The 16,767-nt window shown below is 43.0% G+C and overlaps 1 protein-coding gene across 4 annotated transcripts in view; it reads right to left on the bottom strand.

Annotated features, from left to right (window-relative positions):
- Positions 1–16,767, bottom strand: part of LOC139542203 (complement C1q-like protein 4) — a 30,936-nt gene that overhangs the window by 13,206 nt on the left and 963 nt on the right. For 2 of the 4 annotated variants that reach the window (XM_071347352.1, XM_071347353.1), the window contains exon 2: positions 15,131–15,796. In XM_071347352.1, coding sequence (XP_071203453.1) covers positions 15,131–15,682 — 552 coding nt within the window. In that variant the 5' untranslated portion in view covers positions 15,683–15,796. Of the gene's footprint in view, positions 1–15,130; positions 16,737–16,767 lie in introns of all 4 variants that reach the window. The other 2 variants (XM_071347349.1, XM_071347350.1) reach the window with 2 other exon arrangements.

Here is a 16,767-nt window from a genome sequence, read left to right as displayed (position 1 = left end):
ACACAGTAAAGGCCTGTTCACCCCGCTACCATCTAAAAGGCGGAGACAGTAAAGGTGCATCAAAGCTAAGAGCGAGAGACTGATAAACAGCTTTTATCTCCAGGCCATCAGACTGTTAAACAGTCACCACTAGCCGGCCTCTACCCAGCCCAGTACCCTGCCCTGAACCGTAGACACTGCTGCCCTATGTAAATAGTATCATTGAACACTGGTCAGTTTAATAATGTTTACATATTGTTTTACCCACTTTAAATTTAAGCTAAGTACACAAAACATTAGGAACACCTGTTCTTTCCATGACATAGACTGATGAGGTGAATCCAGGTGAAGGCTATGAACCCTTATTGATATCACTTGTGAAATATACTTTAATCAGTGTAGATGAAGGGGAGGAGACAGGTTAAAGAAGGGTCTGTAAGCCTTGAGGTTGTTCTGAGGGCCAAAAGGGGGTGCAACTCAATATGAGGAAAATGTTCTTAATGTTTTGTTTACTCAATGTATATACTGTATTCTACTCATGGCTCATCCTATATAACTACTGCTGTACACATATTTTATATTTATATACAGTCCATACTGTCTATACACATCATTATATATATAAAGTGTATATACAGTGCATTCGGAAAGTATTCAGACCCCTTGACTTTTTCCACATTTTGTTACATTACAGCCTTATTCTAAAATGGATTAAATCAAATAAAAACACAAAATACCCCATACTGAAATTTTTGCACACTTGAAATACTTTATTTACATAGGTATTCAGAGCCTTTGCTATGAGTTTGAGATTGACTGAGTTTTTTGGTAATGGGGTTGCTCCCTATGCACCTGCCAATGTTAATCTATTGAATATATTAGCAACCAGACAGGAAACAGTGCTAAAGTTTTTTCCCATTGATAACCTGAATGACAATGAACCTGACTCTCGCCCTGAGGACATGACAAGGGAAAATACATCTTTTAAGAGGAAAAGCACGTTTTTACCACCCGAAAGAAATCCCTCTCTTGAAACATATTGCCACCTAGTTGAGAAAGATGTACATAATCTCCTGGCTAAGAATAAATAATACAAGGTATTCCACAATATGTCCAAAGCAGAGAAAGAATATATTATGGAACTCTTATGGAACTGAAAAATCATTATAAAACCTGCCGACAAAGGAGGTGCAATAGTGATACTAAATGCAGTAGACTATGAAAAGGAAATTCTGAGACAACTTAGTGATGATGCATTTTACAAAAGACTCCCAAAGGACCCTACTAATCAATTCAAGTCTCTGATCCATTATAAATTGTCAAAAATGTGGAATGAAGGGGAAATTACAAAGACAGAATATGAGTTTATGAAAGTTGACTGCCCAACCACATCTGTCATATACGCTCTACCCAAAATTCACAAGAGCATGACACCGCCTATACCAGGCAGGCCCATTGTGAGTAGTAACGGATCTCTGACAGAGAATATCTCTACCTTTGTAGACCATTTTGTGAAACCTTGGGCGATCTCCCTCCCCACGTATACTAGAGACTCTATTGAATTTATATATATTTTTTAAATCAGTGGACCATACACCTGAAAATTATATTCTATGTACCTTTGATGTTACCAGTCTATATACTAACATCCCCCATCAGGGCGGCCTAGAGGCCCTCAAGTTCTACCCCTAATGCTCTACCCAGCACCAATTGCATTGTGGACTTGGCTGAACTTGTACTAACCTCCAACTATTTTATCTTCAGAGGAGACTTTTTCCTCCACACCAAAGGGACAGTGACAGGGAGCACTATGGCTCCTCATTATGCTAACCTATATCTAGGAATGTTTGAAAAACAGGTGATGTTGAATCCAGACCTTAACCCATTTCTCTTCAACATTCTCCTAATTCGGAGATGTTTGGATGACATTTCCGTGATCTATATTAGGCACCCAGGAAGAACTTTTGGAATTCCATGCTTATCTAAACTCTATGAATGAACACCTTCACTTCACCAATAACTATGACCTATCACAAATCAGTCTTCTTGATGTGATGGTTATTAAGGACAAAACCTCCCTCTCTACAGATCTCTAAAGGGGAAAGGGGGATACCTAGTCAGTTGTACAACTGAATGCCTGTAACGGTCGTTCTCCTCCTCTTCGTCTGAAGAGGAGGAGTAGGGATTGGACCAAAGCGCAGCGTTGTTATAGGACATAGTGATTTATTTAAACAAAACCGAAAACACAAAGAACACTTGAATTGATACAAAAATAACAAACGACGTAGACTGACCTGAACATAAGAACTTACATAAACACGAAGAACGCATGAAACAGGAACAGACTAAAACAAACGAACGAAAACACGAAACAGTCCCGTGTGGTGCATACAGACACAGACACAGGAAACAACCACCCACAACAAACAATGTGAAACAACCTACCTTAATATGGTTCTCAATCAGAGGAAACGTAAAACACCTGCCTCTAATTGAGAACCATATCAGGCAACGACAATAACCAACATAGAAACACATAACATAGAATGCCCACCCCAACTCACGCCCTGACCAACTAAACACATACAAAAACAAGAGAAAACAGGTCAGGAACGTGACAATGCCTTCAACTGAAATGTGTCTTCTGCATTTAACCCAACCCCTCTGAATCAGAGAGGTGCGGGGGGCTGCCTTAATCGACATCCACGTCTTCGGGCACCCGGGGAACAGTGGGTTAACTGCTTTGCTCAGGTGCAGAACGACAGATTTTTACCTTGTCTGCTCGGGGATTCGATCCAGCAACCTTTCGGTTACTGGCCCAACGCTCTAACCACTAGGAAACCTACGTACAGGAATACAATCCTTAGAGGTCAGCTTTCATCCACGTCCACTTATTAAAAGTCTCCCTATAAGTAAATTCAGTCGTATCAGAAGAATATGCAGTTCTGATGCTTCTTGTCAGGAACAGACCACGGACCTCACGCAAAAATTTAAGCAAAGGGGGTACAACGACAATTGGGTAAAACATGCCAATGATCGTTTTGAAGGACTAACACAGTTGGAAAGCCTTCAACCAAAAGTCAAAGAAAAAGCAGAACATGTCCCATCATGCATTACCCAATTCTCACCATTGGGGAAGGCATTTAAGGACATTATCAGGAAGCACTGGTACATTATTGATACTGACCCACAATTGAAACACATTTTTAAATATCCCCCACGTATGGTTTTTAAAAGACCCCCAAACGGCCTCGACCCCGCCCTGTGCAACTGGGTCCTGGACTTCCTGACGGGCCGCCCCCAGGTGGTGAGGGTAGGTAACAACATCTCCACCCCGCTGATCCTCAACACTGGGGCCCCACAAGGGTGCGTTCTGAGCCCTCTCCTGTACTCCCTGTTCACCCACGACTGCGTGGCCATGCACGCCTCCAACTCAATCATCAAGTTTGCGGACGACACTACAGTGGTAGGCTTGATTACCAACAACGACGAGACGGCCTACAGGGAGGAGGTGAGGGCCCTCGGAGTGTGGTGTCAGGAAAATAACCTCACACTCAACGTCAACAAAACAAAGGAGATGATTGTGGACTTCAGGAAACAGCAGAGGGAGCTCCCCCCTATCCACATCGACGGGTCAGTAGTGGAGAAGGTGGAAAGTTTTAAGTTCCTCGGTGTACACATCACGGACAAACTGAATTGGTCCACCCACACAGACAGCGTTGTGAAGAAGGCGCAGCAGCGCCTCTTCAACCTCAGGAGGCTGAAGAAATTCGGCTTGTCACCAAAAGCACTCACAAACTTCTACAGATGCACAATCGAGAGCATCCTGTCGGGCTGTATCACCGCCTGGTACGGCAACTGCTCCGCACACAACCGTAAGGCTCTCCAGAGGGTAGTGAGGTCGGCAGAACGCATCACCCGGGGCAAACTACCTGCCCTCCAGGACACCTACACCACCCGATGTCACAGGAAGGCCATAAAGATCATCAAGGACAACAACCACCCAAGCCACTACCTGTTCACCCCGCTATCATCCAGAAGGCGAGGTCAGTACAGGTGCATCCAAGCAGGGACCGAGAGACTGAAAAACAGCTTCTATCTCAAGGCCATCAGACTGTTAAACAGCCACCACTAACATTTAGCGGCCGCTGCCAACAAACTGACTCAGCTCCAGCCACCTTAAAAATGGGAATTGATGGAAATTATGTAAAAATGTACCACCAGCCACTTTAAACAATGCCACCTAATATAATGTTTACATACCCTACATTACACATCTCTTATGTATATGTATATACTGTACTCTATATCATCTACTGCATCTTGCCATCTTATGTAATACATGGACCACTAGCCACTTTAAACTATGCCACTTTATGTTTACATACCCTACAGTACTCATCTCATAGGTATATACCGTACTCTATACCATCTACTGCACCTTGCCTATGCCGTCTGTACCATCACTCATTCATATATCTTTATGTACATATTCTTTATCCCTTTACACTTGCGTGTATAAGGTAGTAGTTGCGGAATTGTTAGGTTAGATTACTTGTTGTTATTACTGCATTGTCGGAACTAGAAGCACAAGCATTTCGCTACACTCGCATTAACATCTGCTAACCATGTGTATGTGACTAATAAATTTGATTTGATTTGATTTGATATTGTGGTTAAATCTGATTAGCCACCAGAGAAAAGGGAAACTTTCTTGGACAAGGTTCCGGAAGGTAATTACAATGTGGCCAATGTTCTCAATGCAGCTTACCCACCCCCGCACAGGAGAACGATTTAAGATCAAGGGCCTGATTACCACCACTGTTATTTACATGTTGAAATGTCCTTGTGGTCTGTCTTACATAGGGAAAACCCATAGAAGCCTTAAGACACGGATCAGTGAGCACCGCAAAAAGTGAGACAAAAAATCTGGTTGCTGTTCATTTTGTACAAGCTGGACATCCTATTAGTTCTCTGATATACATTGGAATAGAAATGGTAAAGATGTCACGCAGGGAAGGGGACATTGAGAGGAAACTTCTTCAAAGGGAATCTTTCTGGATCCACAGGCTGAACACACTGTCTCCTCTTGGCCTTAACGAGGAGTTTGACTTGAAACCGTTTTTATAGTTTCAATATGTCTAAATTGTGTTTGTTTTTTTATCCTAATTTAATATTGTATGTGTCTGTTTATTACTGTAAATATTGAGCACGTTCCCTGTGTATGATCATATATTTTGATACATTGAATGTTAATATTGGGAAACTATGTTATACATTTTTCTTACCTTCTGTTTTAGGAAGTGATGTCACTGAGTACTGCCCCTATATATAGGACCTTCGACCCCCACCTGGGACATTGATGCCTGATGAAGACCTAAGGGTCGAAACTTTGTCGTAAATAAATATCATCTGGGAACATTGTTATGAATTTTATGAATAATGACTAAATTATGTATACATTTAACGTAGAACTATAACTAACAGAATTCTACCCTGTCACTGTACGATTGTATGATATTTATTAGAATCATAAATCTATACATCTGATGTGTGTAGTTTTAGTCAGAATTAGAACAAGGACTTTTTGTTCCTTTTTAGTATGTAAGCAGGGTGCAAGTGTGAAACAAATGATAAGAGGAGATATCGACAGACAAGCTGTACTACTGTGTTCCTTTCAGGACATTCTGTCCCCACCCAGGGAGGGGAGAGACCTTGGGCTTGTAGTAGATTGTATAACAGGTGGCGGACAATGTATGAGAAGGAGACGACTTGTGAACTATATTGTCATTGTCTTAGAGGAGGAGGGACAGTTATGACGAGATGAGAGGTAAATAAACCAATGTACATGTAAGGATGGGCAGAGCTCTCGTAAATAAACATGCTGACTATGGTAGACTGGCTTCTGTCTGTTTCATTTCTATCAGTATCCTACAAATCCTGATATAGCAGACTGAGTAGTTTAATTGAATTGGTTAATGAACATGAGAACATAATTCTCTTGACAAGCATGAGCAGCAGTGGGCGGCGTTTTCCTTTCTGTTTTCCACAAATTAAAATGATTGGACAGGATTTGGAAAAGCACACACCTGTCTACATAAGGTCACACAGTTGACAATGAATGTCAGAGCAAAAACCAAGCTATGAGGTTGAAGGAATTGTCCGTAGAGCTCCGAGACAGGATTGTGTCGAGGCACAGATCGGGGGAAGGGTACCAAAACATTTCTGCAGCATTGAAGGTCCCCAAGAACACAGTGGCCTGTATCATTCTTGAATGGAAGAAGTTTGGAACCACCAAGACTCTTCACAGAGCCTTCTTCGAGGGAGAAGGGCCTTGGTCAGGGAGGTGACCAAGAACCCAATGGTCACTCTGACCGAGCTTCACTGTGGAGATGGGAGAACCTTCCAGAAGGACAACCATCTCTGCAGCACTCCACCAATCAGGCCTTTATGGTAGAGTGGCCAGACGGAAGAAACTCCGAGGTAAAAGGCACGTGAAAGCCCGCTTGGAGTTTGCCAAAAGAGTCTCTGGTCTGATGAAACCAAGATTGAACTCTTTGGCCTGAATTCCAAGCGTCACGTCTGGAGGAAACCTGACCCGTACCCATACGGTTAAGCACGGTGGTAGCAACATCATGCTGTGTGGATGTTTTTCAGCAGCAAGGACTGGGAGACTAGTAAGGATCGAGGGAAAAATGAACGGAGCAAAGTACAGAGATGATGAAAACCTGCTCCAGAGTGCTCAGGACCTCAGACTGGGGCAAAGGTTCACCTTCCAACAGGACATCAACCCTAAGCACAGAGCCAGACAACGTAGGAGTGGCTTCGGAACAAGTCTCTGAATGTCCTTGAGTGGCCCAGCAAGAGCCAGTACTTGAACACTATCGAACATCTCTGGAGAGACCTGAAAATAGCTGTGTAGCAACGCTCCCCATCCAACCTGACAGATCTTGAGAGGATCTGCAGATCTTGAGAGGATCTGCAGAGAAGAATGGGAGAAACTCCCCAAATACAGGTGTGCCAAGCTTGTAGCATCATAACCATGAAGACTCAAGGCTGTAATCGCTGCCAAAGGTGCTTCAACAAAGTAATGAGTAAAGGGTCTGAATACTTATGTTGAGTTGAGTTTATTTTATTTTTACAGGGACAGTGCACATTAATCAACGTTTCAGTAAAAGTGTCGGTTTTAGCCAGCCGGCTAATTTTCAACCGCAGTTCCTGGGCAGGTTATTAAAAACAATTACAATATAGACAATCATTGAGCAGTGAGTGTCACGCCCTGACCTTCGTTATCTATGTTTTCTTTATTATTTTGGTTAGGTCAGGGTGTGACTAGGGTGGGTATACTAGTTTTGTCTTGTCTAGGGCTTTTGTAGGTCTAGGTATACATATGTCTATGGTGGCCTGATATGGTTCCCAATCAGAGGCAGCTGTTTATCGTTGTCTCTGATTGGGGACCATATTTAGGTAGCCATTTTCCCTTGAGTATTGGTGGGTTCTTGTCTATGTGTAGTTGCCTGTCAGCACTCTTTTGTATAGCTTCACGGTTCGTTTTGTTATTTTGTTAGTTTTGTTCAGTGTTCATTCTTATAATAAAGAAGAATGTACGCATTCCACGCTCCTCCTTTTGACGGCCGTGACAGTGAGCACATGCAGAGCAACATAGGACAAGCAAGACAGAGCAACATAGAACATGTAAATGTGATAGTTCATTATTTTTTTTTTTTATACATTTGCAAACAATTAGGAAAACCTGTTTTTGCTTTGTCGTTATGGGGTTTTGTGTGTGGATTGTTGAGGGGAAAAAAGCAATTTATCAATTTTAAAATAAGGCTGTAACGTAGCAAAATGTGGAAAATGTCAAGGGGTCTGAATACTTTCCGAATGCACTGTATGTACAGTACCAGTCAAAAGTTTGGACACACCTAATTATTCAAGAGTTTTTCTTTATTTTTACTCATTTCTACATTGTAGAATAATAGTGAAGACATCAAAACTATGAAATAACACATATGGAATCATGTCGTAACCAAAAAAGTGTTAAACAAATCAAAATATATTTTCTATTTTAGATTCTTCCAAGTAGCCACCCTTTGCCTTGATGACAGCTTTGCACACTCTTGGCATTCTCTCAACCAGCTTCGTGAGGTAGTCACCTGGAATGTATTTAAATTAACAGGTGTGCTTTGTTGAAAGTTAATTTGTGGAATTTCTTTCCTTTCTAATGCGTTTGAGCCAATCAGTTGTGTTGTGACAACAGAAGATAGCCCTATTTGGTAAAAGACCAAGTCCATATTATGGCAAGAACAGCGCAAATAAGCAAAAAGAAATGACAATCCATCATTATTTTAAGACATGAAGGTCAGTCAATCCAGAAAATTTCAAGAACTTTGAAAGTTTCATCAAATGCAGTCACAAAAACCATCAAGCGCTATGATGAAACTGGCTCTCATGAGGACCGCCACAGGAAAGGAAGACCCAGAGTTACCTCTGCTGCAGAAGATAAGTTCATTAGAGTTAACTGCACCTCAGATTGCAGCCAAAATAAATGTTTCACAGAGTTCAAGTAACAGACACATCTCAACATCAACTGTTCAGAGGAGACTGTGTGAATCAGGCCTTCATGGTCGAAATGCTGCTAAGAATCCACTACTAACGGACACCAATAAGAAGAAGAGACTTGCTTGGGCCAAGAAACACGAGCAAAGGATATTAGACGGGTGGAAATCTGTCCTTTGGTCTGATGAATCCAAATGTCAGATTTTTGGTTCCAACCGCCGTTTCTTTGTGAGACGCAGAGTAGGTGAACGGATGTGTGGTTCCCACCGTGAAGCATGGAGGAGGTGGTGTGATGGTGTGGGGGAGCTTTGCTGATGACACTGTCAGTGATTTATTTAGAATTCAAGGCACACTTAACCAGCACGGCTACCACAGCATTCTGCAGCGATACGCCATCCCATCTGGTTTGCGCTTAGTGGGACTATCATTTGTTTTTCAACAGGACACTAACCCAACACACCTACAGGCTACGTAAGGGCTATTTCACCAAGAAGGAGAGTGATGGAGTGCTGCATCAGATGACCTGGCCTCCACAATCACCTGACCTCAACCCAATTGAGGTGGTTTGGGATGACTTTGACCGCAGAGTGAAGGAAAAGCAGCCAACAAGTGCTCAGTATATGTGGGAACTCCTTCAAGACTGTTGGGAAAGTATTCCAGGTGACTCCCTCATGAAGCTAGTTGAGAGAATGCCAGTAGTGTGCAAAGCTGTCATCAAGGCAAAGGGTGGCTACTTTGAAGAATCTAATCTTGTTTAACACTTTTTTGGTTACTACATGATGTGTTATTTCTTAGTTTTGATGCCTTCACTATTATTCTACAATCTAGAAAATAGTGAAAAGAAAGGAAAACCCTTGAATGATTAGGTGTGTCCAAACTTTTGAATGAAACTGTACTGTATATATTTACAAAAATATATATGGGGGATTGGAAATGATTCAGACATTACATTGATGGAAGCTACAATCTATCTGCAATATAAAAGCTGATCTACCCCCTAAAAAAATTATAATAATAAAAATAAACATCTCAAGGAGGATCAATGGCAAACTGTCTGAAAACTTATGTAAATAAGGTATTTCTGTTTTAAAAAAATTGTACATTTGGAAAAATGTCTCAACTTGTTTTCGCTTCGTCATTATGGGGTATTGTGTAGGTTGATGAGGAAAACAATTAATTTAATCCGTTTTAGAATAAGGCTGTAACATAACCTAATGTGGAAAATGGAAAAGGGTCTGAATACTTTCCGAATGCACATTTATCTGCAAATCTGTGTACGCAGCCAATAAACTTTGATTTGATTTTAATTACATATACAGACCTTGTAGTCTAGACTGTTATTGTATAAGACTGTTTATGTAAAACGCCAAAAACAAACTGTGAGAAGAAGAGAAACCTTGACATATGTTATCAAAATGTACAATTTAGCCCAAAGTATAATATCTTGTAAATTAGATATTTTGCATATCACAGTAATGCCACTAACATAGTAAACTGTATTTATAAGAAGGTAGCCCATTAGATGTTGTTAGCACTCACCCTCATTCATGTAAAATGCCAACAAAACTCTAGAAAACAATGCAATGCTAAAGTAGCTTGTTTCCCTGTAAAACCCAACCAAGAGTCCTCTTGGGGCAGCAAAAACCTTTTCAATAAATCTTCTATTTCTACTGCTTTCTCCTCACCCCTCTCTCGCTCTCTGCCTGCCTGTCTTGTCTTGCCATGTGCAGCAGAGAGAGAGTCCCCTCTCTTAAGAGCTACTTTTCTATTGGCTTCGCTCTAATAGGTCAGTATATCACAGCCAATGAATCCTGTCAGTTTTATTACCACTGGACCAAGGCACTACAGATAAAAACAAGGCTTTGTATACCCTCACATCTCCCTGCTGGTCTCACAGAATAGCTGTGCTTGATCAGTTTGTTACCCTAGCCACCCCCGGCCCTCCTTCACCACCACCCTCCTCCTCTCATCCCTCTGGTCCTTCTGTTTTGTGTTTCTCCTTTTGTCTACCCTTGCCTGACTCTTTCAACACACACGTTCACACATCCCAGGTTGTATATGAAATGACAGTGCAGCTGCCTCCCTCACTCCTTTCCAGGACCGTTTACCACAGACTCTGTGTTGAAAGGGCCAGGCCCAGCCAGACACAGGAAGAGAGACAGCCCCAGGCTCTAGGCTGGCCCCAGGGGCCCCCTTGCTCCTCGCAGCCCCAGGATCAGCTCAGTGTGGCAGCCTCACATGGAGGAGCTCACTCCCCCTCTCCTGGCCATCTCCATCCCCCTGTTTCTCTTTCTCTCTCTCTCTCTCTCTCTCTCTCTCTCTCTCTCTCTCTCTCTCTCTCTCTCTCTCTCTCTCTCTCTCTCTCTCTCTCTCTCTCTCTCTCTCTCTCTCTCTCTCTCTCTCTCTCTCTCAACCCCCACCTCCACATTAATCTCCTTCATAATCCTACCATGCCTCCCTCACGACTGTTTGTCTCTCTGTCATTTCACCATTACCTGCAAAAATAGCAGACCTACGTAAATAATAATTTCACATATTGGAGCAATATTTATACCATAAAAGCCCCTGCACCCAAATACTATGCTTTATACATGCATAATAAATTATGTTAAAAAATCTTACAAAATAATAGACTTATACTGTTGAATGCTCCTTCTTTGAATAATTGGGGAAATCAAAAGTGGCCACATGCCAGCGTTTTTAACTTGAGCTTCCCTCCGACTATATGCCTGAGGGAAAAAAGCACCCCTTCACAGTTTGCCCAAAATAATGAGGAGGATGACATATGCTGGGTGTCAATGGGAAGTCACAGCAACACAGCATCACTGTCATCAGCAACATGAGATGCTAATGTAATATTGGCTTGTCACTACGGACGTCTAGCAGAATGACAAGCTAACCTTTCCAGATGACAATCAATCGTTGTTGTTGTTTTTTTAAATGATCTACGAGAAAACACATTGCTAAGAGCAAATATATATAGCCTATATTACTTTTGTCTATATCATTACCTTGGTCAAAATGGTTATGTTATGGTAACACAAGATAATACCACTCCAGAGGAGTAAATGAATCAATTAATTAATCTGATGGGTTTTAAAACTGTTAACCACCACATTTAGAACCACTACTAACAGCCACATACAGTCGCTGACTCTATAACATGTCTAAGATCTAATAAAGTTATGCCATAGCTCCACACACACGCACGCACGCACGCACGCACGCACGCACGCACGCACGCACGCACGCACGCACGCACGCACGCACGCACGCACGCACGCACGCACACACACACACACACACACACACACACACACACACACACACACACACACACACACACACACACACACACACACACACACACACACACACACACACACACACACACACACACACACACACACACACTTAATCAATCTGCCTTAGAGTGGACACTGGACAGACACACAGGGCTTAGCTGCACCTCTAGCTGGCTGGCTGGATATAGACATGCTTCATGTCCTGTGTGGACTCCGTGACCTGCGTCTCATTTAGAAACAACTACCATACGGACGCTGACCAGAGCATGGAAAATAACTGAGGCATTGATTGATGTCTGGAAACAGAATATAACTATGTAAATGGTGAGTAAGAAGTAGTTCTAATGTAGCACCACAAATGAGAGAAGCATGGTGGGGGTGTGGGCGTTCACATAGATTTTCAGGATGGAACGCATTTTCTCCAAGTTTATATTTTTACTTGATTAATTTCATTATTAGTCAGACCAACTCAACACTACTGAGCCCTATAGGACACTACTTGAGCCCTATAGGACACTACTTGAGCCCTATAGGACACTACTTGAGCCCTATAGGACACTACTTGAGCCCTATAGGACACTACTTGAGCCCTATAGGACACTACTTGAGCACTATAGGACACTACTTGAGCCCTATAGGACACTACTTGAGCACTATAGGACACTACTTGAGCACTATAGGACCCTACTTGAGCCCTATAGGACACTACTTGAGCACTATAGGACACTACTTGAGCACTATAGGACACTACTTGAGCACTATAGGACACTACTTGAGCCCTATAGGACACTACTTGAGCCCTATAGGACACTATTTGAGCCCTATAGGACACTACTTGAGCCCTATAGGACACTACTTGAGCCCTATAGGACACTACTTGAGCCCTATAGGACCCTACTTGAGCACTATAGGACACTACTTGAGCACTATAGGCTGCAGTCAAAAGTGCATTATAGAGATAATAGGTTGCCATTTGGGGGACACAACTTTCTCACAAAGTTGCAATACTGCTGCATCTGCGGCAACAGAAGAAGAGGTCCTTTGACTCTAAAGTCAGGAGGAATACAGCATGTTGGACACAGCGGCCATTTTGTAGATACTGTACCATCACTGATAGGGATATAGCCTCAGGCATAGAGCTCTTCTGCCTCAGGTGTTCAGAATGTAATGCACCGTTTGGAGGGTACAAAGAGTTAACATTAGGTAAATGAAAGATAAGACTTGGACACGAGACAGCATACGGAATTCAACGGGACATTACTTTATTCTTGGTCAGGCAACCACCATCTCAATCAGTTTACGTGACAGAGAGGAATATATAGACACAGGTCAGGCATTACTAATCAATGATCATCAACTCGAATTTTAACTCTTACAAGAATAAGACCATGCAGCAAAACAGTAGTGATTCATTTACACCACACTTCTATCTACATACATCTAATCTCTCGCGTGGACAGATGCACGTACCATAACTGGTATCGTAGCATCTGTCAACAGACTTTGGGACGCAACGACTAACAAGGAACATTGTCCTGGTGCGTTGGTTTTTCGTCACTGACCATTTGGACAAATCATGATTTCGCAGGTACTTGCATCTTTCCAATCTCAGAAGAGGAGGGGACATTTGGCCCATAGACTTGCCCGCAACTTGCGGAGAGAGAGAAGGGTGGAGCAACCGCCTTGCTTTCGCCCCTCTTTCTGGTAACTTTTATAACACATCTCCCCACAGGACTTGAGCATCAGACGCAACTAGGCAATATTTTAGTTCTGTGTTTCCGAGATTAAGTAAGCGAAATACATATCCCGACAAACTGTTTTGGAAATTGACTAGGCTGCAGTCGAGGTAATTCGAAAAATCATCTTCTTATATTTTGAGTGGAACATAAACACTGATATTGTGCTGGAGATAATGAATAAGAGGGTAAAAAGTGGTGAAGTGTCCCTTTAAACTGATTTCTAATATGAGATCTGATCTCTATATAAACTGTTAAAATAAATGGGGCTAGCTGATGGTTGTGAGATGGACGTGGGTCTCTGTGACCTTAAATAATTGAATTGAGTGAAACTATAATTTATGGACAATCAATGGACAATGACGAGAGGAGGGAGAGGGGGGTAGGAGTGGAGGAGAGGGGGTAGAGAGAGGAGGGTGTAGAGGGTGGTAGTGGCAGGAGAGGGGCATACGGGGGTAGAGCGGAGGCAGAAGTGGGGGGTGGGGGTGGTGTTTCAGGGGATCTAATCTAGGAGTTATGAATGATTTAACAGGGTGATGAGATGACTAGAATGACAATATATCTGATATCGCTAACTGGTAGCCAAATACATTCACTCAGGCTTTGGACATATTTAAAGGACTGAATGCCACATTGCTAAAATAAAGAGTGTGGTGACTGTCTGATTAATTAAGATGAAAACATAGCAGTGTTAAAGTCCTCAAATTAAATCCCTGTGATTTATCCCACACCTCTTATTTTTCTCTCCAATTTTTTGTTCCTCAACCCACCATCAGGCCCTCTATCTTTAATTAGTACCAGGGGAACGAGAGAACAGGGAACAAGGGATGAGTGGATGAGTGGCCTGTCAGTTTCACTTTCATTATTTATTTATCTATCTGACGTGTAAGCTGACTCGTCCGCGTTGTGACAGTCTGTATCCCAAATGGCACCCTATTCCCTTTATAGTGCACTACTTTTGATCGGTGCAGGGCCCAAAGGGCTCTGGTCAAAAGTAATGCACTATGTAGGGAATAGGGTGCCATTTGGTACACACACTGAAGGACAGACATTTCTCCAGTGCTCCTCAGCGCTTACATTTAGGAGATATTTAAGTCCTGGAGTATAATACCAAATGGCACCCTATTCCTATGGGCCCTTTATATAGTGCACTATATAGAGAATAGAGTGCCATTTGGGACACAATTCTGGTATATGATATCGACTAATTTTACTTTCCTTTGGCGAAGACCGACGGCAGCACACTGCCACTTGTCATTTGGCTACGGCTTATGGGAATACAAATATTAGTAGCTGTGATTTGAAAGTGTAAATGGTGATTTTAAAGCACGACTTCTCTTTAATGAGGGAAAATATTTTCTTAGCTATATTTTGCTGCCGTGTTGCTGCGGCCTATAGGTACATGGGAATGTGATGTGAATTGAAAGTGACCGATGTTGTATAGCAAAGGTGAAAGTGAGTCAATTAGTGACTCTGAGATAATGGTCAGTGGAGATGTGTTGTTCAGACAAACACACATGCACGCACAAGCACACTCTCTATCTCTCCTACCTGTCCGTTCTTCTTCAGGTCGGCCCACATGCTGGTCCCGTCTCCACCTCTCATCAGAACATGGTAGGTGAAGTAGTAAATACCTGGTAGAGGACAGGTGAACTTCCCAGTACTAGGCTCATAGTAGTTCCCTACATTGGTCACCACATCATCAAACTTCAACACCTCGCTGCCCTCATGCTGTTTCCTTAGCCCTGCATAGAAGGCAATCTTAGGGCTGTAGAAAGAGGGGACGTAACCATTAGGTCCAGGGCCGGGAGGCCCCTGTGGGCCTGGCTTGCCTGGTTCCCCAGGGGGCCCTGGGTTGCCCGGAGGACCAGAGATCCCAGGGACCCCGCGGTACCCCGTTTTCTTCCGCCCAGGGTAGTCCGGTTGGGGAGACACGGCTGTCAGCTCCTGGCCTGGTTGGGCAGTACTATATGGATCACAGACCATTCTGCAGCTCCCCAGCATTTCATAATGGGTCCCCCCTCCGCCACTTCCTGGGTTAGCTCCTCCACCTTTTGCGGTGTGGACCAACAGAGGGATGGCGATCAGAAGGAGTAGGACCATGGCCACGCCCACGGCGGCTCCGATGACACACTTCCAGCGGCTGAGCCGAGAGGCGGCCAGGGTCAGAAAATCCTCCTCCCCTTTAGACGGAATGGTGCCGGGTGCCAGGTTGGACTACAGAGAGACAGAATATGAAAGAGTGGAAGGAGGGATGGGTGAATGAAAGACTAGAAGGAGTGTATAGAGAGGTTTGGCTGCTGTATGAATGTGGTGCGCTCAGACTAGGACCACAGGCAGCCAATAGAGAGGGTCCGTTGAGACACCATGAGTAGAATGTGGGCGAGAAAAGGAAGATGGCGGACGGAGAGATCAGTGACGAAGGGAAGAGAGGAACAACAGGGGACAGGATGACGAAGGGAAAGGGGCGGTGAAGGAGCAGGATTTAACTCTTTTAAAATCAGTGTTCAGACAACACTGTGTTGTAGTTCATCTGGACAAAGATCTGGCTTGGATTGTGTTGGATAGGTTATAGAAAACATCATTTATTTCATTAAGCCTCTTTCACCCGTTTTTCCCCCAGTTCTTGTCTTCCAGAGTTCTTCTAGTCTCTGCTTTGATCAAATTCCTTCTCTTTTCTGTGCATCAAACATCAACTAAACCCAGCCCAAGAGAGGGTACAATAGTTAAATTTATGACATCAGAACTTATCCAGAGCTCACTGATTCGACATCAGGTGCCAAATTCAGCTAATTATGTGCTAATTATGTTGGCAATTGTTTTTTGTTTAATAAAGAGTCATTCACAGTCTCTTCTTAAATAGAACGCTTCTGCTTTACTTAATGTCCCCCTAAGAAGGACTGCATCTCACCTAATAGAGGTGTCTGCACTAAATGTGTCATGGCTGAGAGGGAAAAGATGGGAAGAGAAGGAAAAAATAAAGTCGATGTGTTCAGAGTTCCCTTCCTGTCAGAATAATTTTAGTCCTCTGTGTTTAAAGGATGGCAGTGGTATTATAGGGTGTCCTGGTCTAATTGGAGGGTGCCGGGGAGAGAAACCAATAAAATCTTTATTTTGTGATCCAAGGTATATTCCTCTATTCTGGGACGCACAAAGTCTGTGGAAAGATGAAGGGGAAAAAATACATT

Source organism: Salvelinus alpinus, chromosome 17 (genome assembly GCF_045679555.1).
Source record: "Salvelinus alpinus chromosome 17, SLU_Salpinus.1, whole genome shotgun sequence".
NCBI classification, from domain to species: Eukaryota; Metazoa; Chordata; class Actinopteri; order Salmoniformes; family Salmonidae; genus Salvelinus; species Salvelinus alpinus.
This window is presented reverse-complemented; position numbering and strand designations above follow the sequence as displayed.